General features: G+C 38.5%; 1 protein-coding gene across 1 annotated transcript; it reads left to right on the top strand.

Moving 5' to 3' along the window:
• The first annotated feature begins 4,225 nt into the window (after positions 1 to 4,225).
• On the top strand, positions 4,226 to 7,851 carry LOC131030825 (disease resistance protein Roq1). The gene is made up of 5 exons (XM_059207918.1): positions 4,226 to 4,752; positions 4,886 to 5,978; positions 6,106 to 6,381; positions 6,514 to 7,206; positions 7,417 to 7,851. Exons 1-5 carry the CDS (start codon positions 4,226 to 4,228, stop codon positions 7,849 to 7,851), a joined length of 3,024 nt encoding a protein of 1,007 aa, XP_059063901.1.
• The last annotated feature ends 2,954 nt before the right edge of the window (positions 7,852 to 10,805 follow it).

The raw sequence follows: 10,805 nt of genomic DNA, 5'->3' as shown, positions 1-10,805 counted from the left end.
TTGTAATTTGCTTTGATCTTAGTTTGGATCTCTTGCATTATCAGTTTGAGTTTCTTTTGGCCTCTTTGAGGCAATTGTGAAGTTAAAATTAGAAGTCCACTTTGCCATTTTTTGCAAGTGGCCCATTGTACACGCACTAAGTATAAAGTGCCAAATCATCATTTTGGGGGGTGTCTTGTGTGATTGTGCCTCTCTTTCCTTATGCTCTTTCATTTACTTTTTCTATGAGTCCTCATAAATTTTTACCTTTAACTCCACATAATTATGCATCTTGGAAAATTAAATTAGGGAGCAAATTAATGGAAAAAGGACTCACGCATTACATAGATGGAACAATAGCAACACCACCTAATCCTAAGGCTGATCCTAATGCTCAGTTAGAATGACTCACTAAGAATTGCATGGCTCTTGGAACTTTGCATAAGTATGTATCAGATGACCTCATTTTTCACATTGAGAAGTGTTCTACAATCAAAGAGGCTTGGGAAATGTTTCAGAAATTGTATGGTCAAGTTGATGAAATCAGAGGTTGCAAGATTGATAATGAGCTCACCAACTTGGATCCCAAGAGTTTTGATACAGTCCAAGATTATGTCACCAAAGCAAATGAGCTAAGAGCTAATCTTAAGGATTGTGGAATTGACAAAAAGGATGCTCAGTTGATATTCAACTTGTTGGACAAGCTTGCACCTGAATATGAAGCATTTGTTTCTAGCTTCCAAACTCATCGTTTGACAGTGGGGAGTTCCTACACTATGCCTTCATTTGACGCTTTCACATAAATGTTGATATTGGAACAATCTAAGTTGTTGAACCTGGGGCTTCTCCAGTCTTCAAAGTCCAAGGCTTTGGTGGCTAATCAAGGGAGTCAAGAGAGTCAAGGCAAAGACTACAACAAGAAGAAGAAGCAATCTAAGTCAAAGCAACAATAGGAAAAAGGACAATCATCCTCTCCATCACAAGGCGATTCTTCATCCTCTTCCTGCAAGAAGGGGACTCCACCTAAGAAGGGTAAACCAAAATGTGCTTATTGCAAGAAGTATGGTCATGATGAGCATCGATGCCACACCAAGCAAGTTGATGAGTTGACAAATCTTCTTAAGAAAAATAACATCAACTTGTCATCCACCTACAACAAGAAGGATTCAACTCCTTCCTCTTCCTCATAGTCCAAGGGAAAAGGGCAAGCATTTGTGGCTACATTAGGTTCTTCATAGCAGTTGATACTTGACTTGGGCGCCTCTTATCACATGGGCTCTATAGAGGAGCGGTTTTCTTCATTGGAGCCATCAAAGGTACCTCACATTTACATAGGAGATGATACACAAGTTGAGGTTGAAGGGAAAGGTTCAGTTTACATGAATGATGGAACATTTGAGAATGTGATATATATTCCTAACTTGTCTACCAATCTTCTCTCTATCTACCAAATCACTAACTATGGGAATGGGAAAAAGGTTGAGTTTACACTTGATTTAGTTGTGGTAAAGGAACTTGATAATGATGCCTTGGTAGTAGTGGGACAAGTCAATGACAACTCAAAGCTTTTATTCATTCTCCCACTTTGTGCCAAGTTCTCCTTCTAGGGCCTTGCTTACTCATTCAAATTCAGAAAGTAATCTATGGCATGAGTAGTTTGGTCACCTTAACTACCGCTATCTTCAGTAGCTTAGCACTAAAGACATGTTCCTAGGTCTACCTCAAATTATTTTTTCTGAGGGTGTATGTTCAGGATGTTCCATGGGCAAGCATCCCGAGGAGAAGTTTGATAAGGTGAAAGCTTGGAGAGCTTTGGGATTTCTTCAACTTGTTCACAGCGATGTAGCAGGTCCATTTCCATCACCTTCATTTAGTAAGGCCCGCTATGTCCTCACCTTCATTGATGACTACTGCCGCTTCACTTGGGTCTACTTTCTTTTGACAGATTTCAGGACTTCAAGATTCGTGTGGAGAAGCAATTAGGGAAAGTGGTCAAGATTCTTCACACAGATAATGGAAGGGAATATGTGAACAAAAGACTTGTGGATTTTTTTATATTTGAGGGTATTGATCTTCAGTATTTTGTTGCTTACACTCTATAGCAGAACAGAGTTGCAGAGTGCAAGAATCAAACTCTAAAAGAAATGGCTAGCTGTATGATACATGCACATTCTCTTGATCCCACCTTTTGGGCAGAGGCTATCAATTGTGCCACACACATCCAAAATTAGGTTCCTCACAAAGATTTGATAGGTATTAAACCTTTTGAGGCTTGGGCTAGTAGTAAACTGATTGTGAGACATTTTAGAGCCTTTGGGTGTCCACCATGGGCTCGCATTCCTCTGTAGAAATGCAAGGAATTGGAACCTCAGAGTAAGCCTTGTGTTTTTGTTGGATGTCTTGAGGGTGTTAAGGCATATCGACTGATTGATCCTAAGACACATGAGGTGTTCATTGAGAGGAGTGTTCATTTTAAGGAAATATCTCCTAGCTTAGCCTCTCTACCTCCTCCACCTTCCTCCTTTGTGGATAGTGATGCCAATGATTCAGATGATGAGACTCCTTCAACTTTACGTAGGGTTACACCTCCGTAGGGTCCACTTGTAGTTGAGGAGCCTCGTTCTCCACCTCCACCTAGACCTCATTGGGCTCGACAGACACTTGAGTCAGTGGGTTCTCTTGTTGGGGATCCTTTAGAAACACCGAGGACTCGATCATAGCATCAAGACCTTCCACATGCATATATTGCTAATGCTTCTGATCCACAAAAATTTCGGGAAGCATCAGGGATTACAGAGTGGGACCAAGCTATAGAGGAAGAGTATAGTTCCTTGATGAGGAACAACACATGGGATTTAGTCCCTCTCCCTAAGAGGAGAAAGATGGTTCGATGTAAGTGAATCTATCGGACCAAGTTTGCAGTGGATGGTAGTGTAGATAAGTATAAGGCTCGTATTGTTGCGAAAGGTTTCTCTCAGGTTCCAGGTGTTGACTATACTAAGACCTTTGTGCCCATAGCCAAGATGCACTCCATTTGCTTGACACTTGCTATTGCCGCAACTCATGGTTGGGTTGTACATCAGATGGATGTGAAGAGTGCATTTCTTGGGGATCGTGATGAGGAGATTTATATGGAGCAACCATAGGGTTTCATCCACGATTCTTCCTTGGTTTGTAGACTAAGGAAATCTCTCTATGGCCTTAAGGAGGCCCCCAGGGCTTGGTACACCAAGATGGATTCCTTTCTTCTCTCAGCAGGGTTCACCAGGTGTCATTTTGATCTGAATGTCTTCTTGTTTTGGTAATTGTTTCGGTACTATAGGAGTGAATTAATAAAAATAATTTCCCCAATGGATATAGCCGTCGCTGCAACTTAACCTGTCCAAAGCAAAGTTAATGGGAAATATTGCCTCTCAAATGTCTTAGAGGAATTAGTATAGAGCCAACGTCCAATCGAGTTTCAAATGGGACACGTAGACAATACAAGTACACACCCAGCATCAAATATTCTGGTATCTTTTGATTATCATTTCAGAATTTAAATTGATTTGATATTTGATGTAAGAAGTTGAAAAATATAATATTAAAAATTAAAAAAATTGTTTTTCATCCTCACTGTTACTAATATGAACCAATAGGAAGGTAGATAAATGACATTTTTATAATCATTTAAAATATAGGATTAAATATAACTATAGAAATTTTGGTTAATGTTTTTAATTCTGTGTTATGATTGATTAAATTATTAAAAAAATAAAACTCCATAAATAGATATCCTATCTTGACAGGAACTAGTAAGACTTGATCTTTGATAAAATCATTTAGAATTATTCAATTTAGCAATAAATCAAAACCCATTAACTAGGAATGCTATTTCACTGCCATAGCGCATGGAGGTTGTAGTGATTATAAACGATGTGGACTTGGTTTCGCTTCCGATGAGAGGAAAGCCTTATCTTTTGTAAATGCCAAGATGCTGCCGTGATGCATGGGTTACTTGTAGCTTGGAAAGAGTTTCGAAGGGGCACGATTCTTTTCCCATTGGCCACACAATATTCTTCTTCCTCAATTATCGAGGGAAAGCATATTTACGCAGTGGTTGCGGAATTTCTGTCAATCCTTTTCCCTGTTGTTGATAGGCACTAACATTTCTCTATGACTATTAGCTATTGTTGTTTCCTTTCATCAAATCTAGGCCATTCTGCTTAAGGAAGTTTAAGACATTTGCCATTCTTCTCTTTCGTTAATGGCTTCCTTCGGCTCTTCTGCCCAAGAAATTGTAGGGTATGAACACCAGTGGGAAAGATCGATTGCATCTCCTAAACTATATGATGTATTCATCAGCCATCGAGGACCTGACGTTAAGGACACCTTTGCTAAACAACTGTATGATCTTCTTAAGTCTAGAGAGTGCAGGGCATTTCTAGACCGGGAAGAGATAGAAGGGGGAGATTCTATTCCTTTTGCCATTAGAAATGGCATATGCTCATCTCGTGTGCAAATAGCCATTTTTTCCGAAGGATATGCACAGTCCTCGTGGTGTTTAGACGAGCTGCTCCTTATGTTAGAACAAACTGATGCTCTATTTATTCCTATCTTCTACGATGTCCAGCCGTGGGAGCTTCGTCACATCCAGAACGAGAAATCAACGTATGCGAAGGCATTTTCATATTATCAAAGTAAAGGCAGAAATCTTGATAAGTTGGATGAATGGAAAAAGGCCCTCACATCTGCTGCAGACATCTATGGTTATGAACGTAGCCAACATCAAGAGTAAGATTGCTCCCATGCTTTTTGTAATGATTGCGATTCATCATGTTTTACCTCAAATTTTTCTGCAGTACATGAAATTCTTTTTGGCTTAGTAGAATACTTTTCTAAAGAGATTCTCTGTTTTTGATTGCAGCAATTTGTGTGAAAAGATTGTGTCTCGTGTGCTACAAGTATTGCAAGAGAAGGAAAAGTGGATACCCCTACATGTTGCGGAATATCCAGTTGGACTCGCTGAACTCGTCCAAGATTTTGAAAGTTCTTGTTCAGAGACAGTGAATGACAAAGCTAAGATAGTAGGGATCTTCGGACTTGGGGGATCTGGCAAGACCACTCTTGCAAAAGAATTGCTTAACATTAAGCGATCAGGCTACAGTGCTACATGTTTTCTATCTGATGTGAGAGAATCACAGGCCAAAGGTGAATTACACTGCTTGCAAAGCCAGCTCTTCAAAGATCTCTTTGATGAAGATCAAAAGTTTATGAATATCGATGGAGGACTAGGAAAGCTGAAGGATCGTCTGAAAAGAGCAAGTAATCTGCGTTTCCTTATAGTCCTAGATGATATCGACCATCGGGACCAATTAGGAGCCCTGTTAGTTGAAGGCATGCTGAGTCCAGGTAGCCTGGTAATTGTGACAACCCGTGACCAAAGTGTGTTAAGGAGTGCAGATATCACCATCAGTTATAGGATGAAGGGAATGAATAAGGATCATGCTAAAGAGCTTTTCTGTAGCCATGCATTCCGTGGACAGGATCCACCCACTGCATACGAGAAATGGATTGAAAGCTTCGTGGAATTTTGTGGGGGCTTACCCCTCTCACTCAAAGTTTTAGGCGCCCACGTTTATCGTAGGGATGAGTTTTATTGGGAGTTAGAATTGCAAAAAGTTAAAAACATCCAGCCTAAGGATATAATGCGAAGGCTTAAAATCAGTTTTGATGGTCTGGACAGAGAGGAGAAACATATATTTACAGACATCGCTTGCTTTTTTAATATGAAATTAGAAAAGAATATAAAAAGTACAGCTATATCAATCTGGAATGCGTCCGGCTGGAACGCTGAACATGCAGTTCAAACCCTGCAAGACAAGTGCTTAGTTGAAGTAAGGGGCTCTCATGGTTTCGGGCACTTTAAAATGCATGATCACCTGCGCGACCTTGGAAGACAAATTGCAAATGATCTGGGCCCTCCTCGGTTATGGAATCCACACCGTCTTAGATCCATGGTGTGCTTCTTCTTTACATTTTTTAAATTAAAAATATCAAAAAGCTTTCGAACAAACGTTTCAACTTGTTTTGTTTGTATTTTATAGTCCAGCCAAGTACAAGTTTAACTTTCCGCCTTACCTGTAGGAAACAAAGGGGTTCAAACAAATTCTAACAGGAACTAAGGCCAGGTGTTTCCATTCGTTCCGCGACTCGTCCTTGAATGCTGCAATCACTTTTTTTGTAGGCGGTTTAAATGACTCTGGTGAGAATGAGCTCCTGTGGCTTGATATTGATAACAAGGGTTGTAATATAAAGAACTTGCCTTCGTGGATTCCTCTACAAAAATTGCACAGTTTAACTGTTTCCAACATGGAAGAATGGTGGAGCTCTTTTGAGCAACAGTTGCAAAACGATGTCCAGGTATTTCCTTTTTCCTTTCTGTAAATTAAGTCCCCTTTTACAGCAGAGCATAAATTTCATAATTCTAGTTTGGCCAAGATTGTTTAGAACTATTATGTAATTTATTTTCTTGATATTAATTGTGAGTATCAGGCTTGTTTCGAGTTGAGAACGCTGAAGATTTTAAATTCTCCCTTGCAAAATTTTCCATATTTAATGGGAAAGTTCAATTATCTTGAAGAACTCGAGATAGCCAGATCATTGAAGAAGACTGATCAAGCACCCCTCGTACAGTCAGTAAAACACCTTAGTAATCTTAGATTATTGAAATTGCATGGAAACGGCGTCCCTTTAAGTGGGGAGTTAAATCTGAGTAAAGGTAGAGATTCAATTAATTTTGAGGCTTCTACAAGCAGCCGCATGAATAGGCTCGAAACAATAGTTTTTGACAATTTTGATAACATATCAAAGTTAATAATTACTGGAGAGATGTGTCCCAGACTTCAATCATTGGAAGTTCAGTCAATGTATACTTTAACTGAAATGCATTTAAAGCAGTTAGAGAGACTGAATACTCTTGTAGTGTGGGGATGTCCCAATTTGGAAACATTGTCAGGGTTGTCTTCTCTAAATGGGCTTCAAGTATTATTGATAGAGAATTGTGAAGGATTAAAATATTTGCCGAACTTCGCACATCTGCGTCGTCTGGAGCGAATCAAGGTTTCTGAATGTCATCAGCTGCACAGTATACAAGGCCTTGAACAGTTGCAGGGATTAAAGGGTCTGATAATTGAAGTGCCGAATAATAGAGATGCAAGTGTACGGAATTGTATTTACGGACTAAGGGTACTATTCTCTTTCTTTCAAAGCAAAAAATTTGATTTGACTATAGAGCAATTTTATTTATTGTGAAAACTGAGTTCGGTGATTATTTCTTTTGTGTTGGAGAGAAAACAAGGAGGTTACTATTTTTAAGTTCTGTATTTTAAAAATGATTCGTTTTCAGTTTTTTATGTTCCTATCATATATTTAGTAATGATATTCTTAATGATTCAGAGGCTGCCGTCAGAGTATATCATTTTAACGCAGAACAAAAGGGATACAGCATGGTCCAGATTGAATGTAAATTTGTTTTCTGAGGTCATAAGAGCCGAAGCAGTCACTGAGATTCAGAGAGGCTGGACTTCGTCGCTAGAGATGAATAACTTAGCAGGTGCAATCACCATATATGCTTTGATTATAAATTGTCGTAATCAACGTTGTCTCAATGGTCTTCAACCTTTGAAATTCTTTCCGCATGAGTTTTCACGCGGACAATGGATGGTTACAGTTTTACTCACGGCAAATAATTGTAATGCAACACTAGATGGGGTTACTATTCATAGGGGGTTTAAGGCCACTGTCAAGAAAGGGGAGGAAGGGAAAGCCCTAACTGTATTGCAAAGAATTGTAAACCGATTCTATGGACAAAGTATTGATGAGTGTGATTAAGTTGGTTGTTTACTTTGGCTGTCTGCTGTAGAAAAGCTTTTGTCATCTTCACATTATGAAAATTTGATTTCTAATATTTGACGCATGAATTCTCTTCAAGTATTTCTATTTCTTATATATAAATAAAAATAAATATTCTTTAACTTCAGTCTATGTTGGTTTTAATCTTATCTTATTGATCTGATGTTATGATCTATGACTGTTGCACGTGAGATGTTAACTTTTGCAATGATTAAATGAACGTCTTAAAATTACAATCAAATTGCTTAGATAAACATAATAATTAAACAACGATAGATTGAACAGAAGAGAGAAAGAAGAGAGATGACAAAACACAAGTTGATAACGGAGTTCGCCAATTGGCTACGTCTTCGGGTCCCTCCAATGGAGTGGCTGATCCTTGTTTCAGTTCCTGAAAATGGTTACAAAGCACCTCAATGGTTACAAAGAGTCCTTATGTCTCCTTAGACAATAATGAATTACAAAAGTCCTTCTCCCACGTACAACAAGCTCAAATTAATGCTCCCAATGCACACTGACAAACCATTCACTATCAAACTCTCCAAAAGAATTTCTCTCACACTTCTCGAGTCTCAATTCACTACCAAATTTCCTCCTCCAAAACCACAACATACCCCCCTTTTTTATACACATATTTTGCCAAATATGGTGTAAAACCATATGATTTTACAAATCACTCATATCTCACAATTTTAACACTTAATCTTTTAAAATTATACTCAACCCCTTACAATTATTGCCTCTTATAATTTTGAGCCTTACAAAATAATTTATTTTGGGTTGGTATAAATTTATTACAATCGAGTTTGTTTGATTTAGTTCATAGTTGCAAATGAAGGAGGGTTCGGGTTTGCCCTGAGCCCTAAAATCTTGGCTTATCCTTAACATAAACCAAAAATCGCCAACTTGTATCCTGAAATACTCGCATGGTATAGCGGTAGGGAGTGGTGGCCCGTAACTATGGGGTCATTAGTTCAAACCACCAACCCTCCATAATATTTTATAGGGTGTTTAAGAGTCTTTAAATAGAAGGAGTGTGAAAACATATCCGAAGAATTCGCATAGCCTAGCAGTGGAGAGTGAAAATACGAGAGGAGAGGTTAGGGGTTCAAATCCCCCTACCCATATTTTGTTAAATTGAACCAAATCTCTTCCATAACCGTTGCAACATTAACTATTTTTGGTGGAAAAACTTATCCACCTGGATCAATCGTCCCCACTGGAGAACTTTTGGGCCTCCAAAAGTTAAATTTATTCAAAAATTAAGCGAGGGCATGGTCTCCCACTTGTCCTGTATCATCTGTCCATCTCTACACTTGGCTCATCACCACAATCAAGACTGCAATAATATTGTTGAACATATGCATCATTCTATCACTTCCATAAGCATCTACATTAGTTGTCATAGCCACTATCCAACAACCATTGACTAGTATCAAGCTAAGCAATCATGCAAATATGAAAGAGAATGAATCAACATGTCTATTTTTCACAATAGGAATATTTTTACCCAAGGGAACCTCCAAACTCTCAACCATAAACTGAGGACTTGGATCATCAATGCTTTCATTTGTTGTCTCCTCACGTTGTACCATTGGCGTATCCCGCGACATCTGATCTTGATTGGCCTTGATTACTTCAAGTTCATGCCTAGGATCACATGTTCTGATAGACATAAGAGACAAGTCTTTACTTGCATTAATCACCTTCTTTAATTGCCCTATGTTTGCAAAAGACTGATTAGTCTTAACCTTGTGAGAGTGTACAATATACTTAATGCCATCTTTGAACAAATGATACTAATTAAATTCCCTATAGAAAATATCCTTTTGATCATATAAATTAGGGTTACCCAATACTATCCCGCAAACATCTAGTGGAACCACATCAAACTATACCTCATCAACATACTTACTTGTGATTATGAATCTTAAAGTGCATTGCCTTGTTACTTGCAATTTACTGTTTTCGCAAACCCAACCTAGTGGATAAGGTCTCTTATGTGGTGTAGTTTTCAACCCCAAATTCTTTACAACATCATCTGAGATTAAGTTAGTTTGGGATCCACTATCTATGAGTGCATCAACTTTAGTGTGTTTAGCAACAACCCTTATGTGACAAAGCTCATTTCTTTTCTTATCTTCAGGGACATCATTGACATGAGAAGTAGAAGCACAACTATCAAAGGAAACACTAGCAATAGGATCCTTACCTTTCAAACCCATTTCTATTATCTTAGTTTCATCCTCAGACTCTGAACCAAGATCCATAGCAACATTTGTCGCCTTCTCTTTACCTTTTTATTTCTGAGCCCACTTAGGTTTCAATTCTGGATGGAACCACCAGCAATGTTCTTCATCATGACCTTTCTTGTCACAATGAGAACATGTGAACTCCTTCTTAATAGTAGTTGTCTTCTTTTCCCCTCTTGTTTCTGCAACCTTAGATGAAATTTGTACCAAATTATCATTGTCAAAATTCTTACCCCTAGACTCTAGATGTGCGGCTTGAACATTGACTTCATCCAAATTACTAGGATTCAACATCACAATAAAATATCTTAGGTAAGAATGCAAACCACCTATGTACTTCAGCAATGTATCATGAGTATTCAATGGCACATTCAAAGCAATAACCCATTTTTTGAACTCGTGGGTGTAATCTTGGATAGATTGACCCTTAGATTGCCTAAAGGTTTGCCAATTCATTGTCAATTATTGCATATGAACCAAAGGGTAGAACTGCTTCTTGAGAGCAGTAACAAATTCCATCCAAGTTATACCGACATTACCATGGTGAGCAATTTCTACTTGAGTCCTACACTCCCACCAGGTGAGTGTTGTTCCTCCCAATCGAAGAGTGGCTAACTAGATCCTAGAGGCATCTTCTACTAGGCCTTGTATCCTACAATACACCTCTACCTATTGGACCCA

The sequence above is a fragment of the Cryptomeria japonica genome, chromosome 7 (genome assembly GCF_030272615.1).
Source record: "Cryptomeria japonica chromosome 7, Sugi_1.0, whole genome shotgun sequence".
Taxonomy (NCBI): domain Eukaryota; kingdom Viridiplantae; phylum Streptophyta; class Pinopsida; order Cupressales; family Cupressaceae; genus Cryptomeria; species Cryptomeria japonica.
Note: the sequence above shows the minus strand (reverse complement) of the source record. Positions and strands in the feature narration are given on the sequence as shown.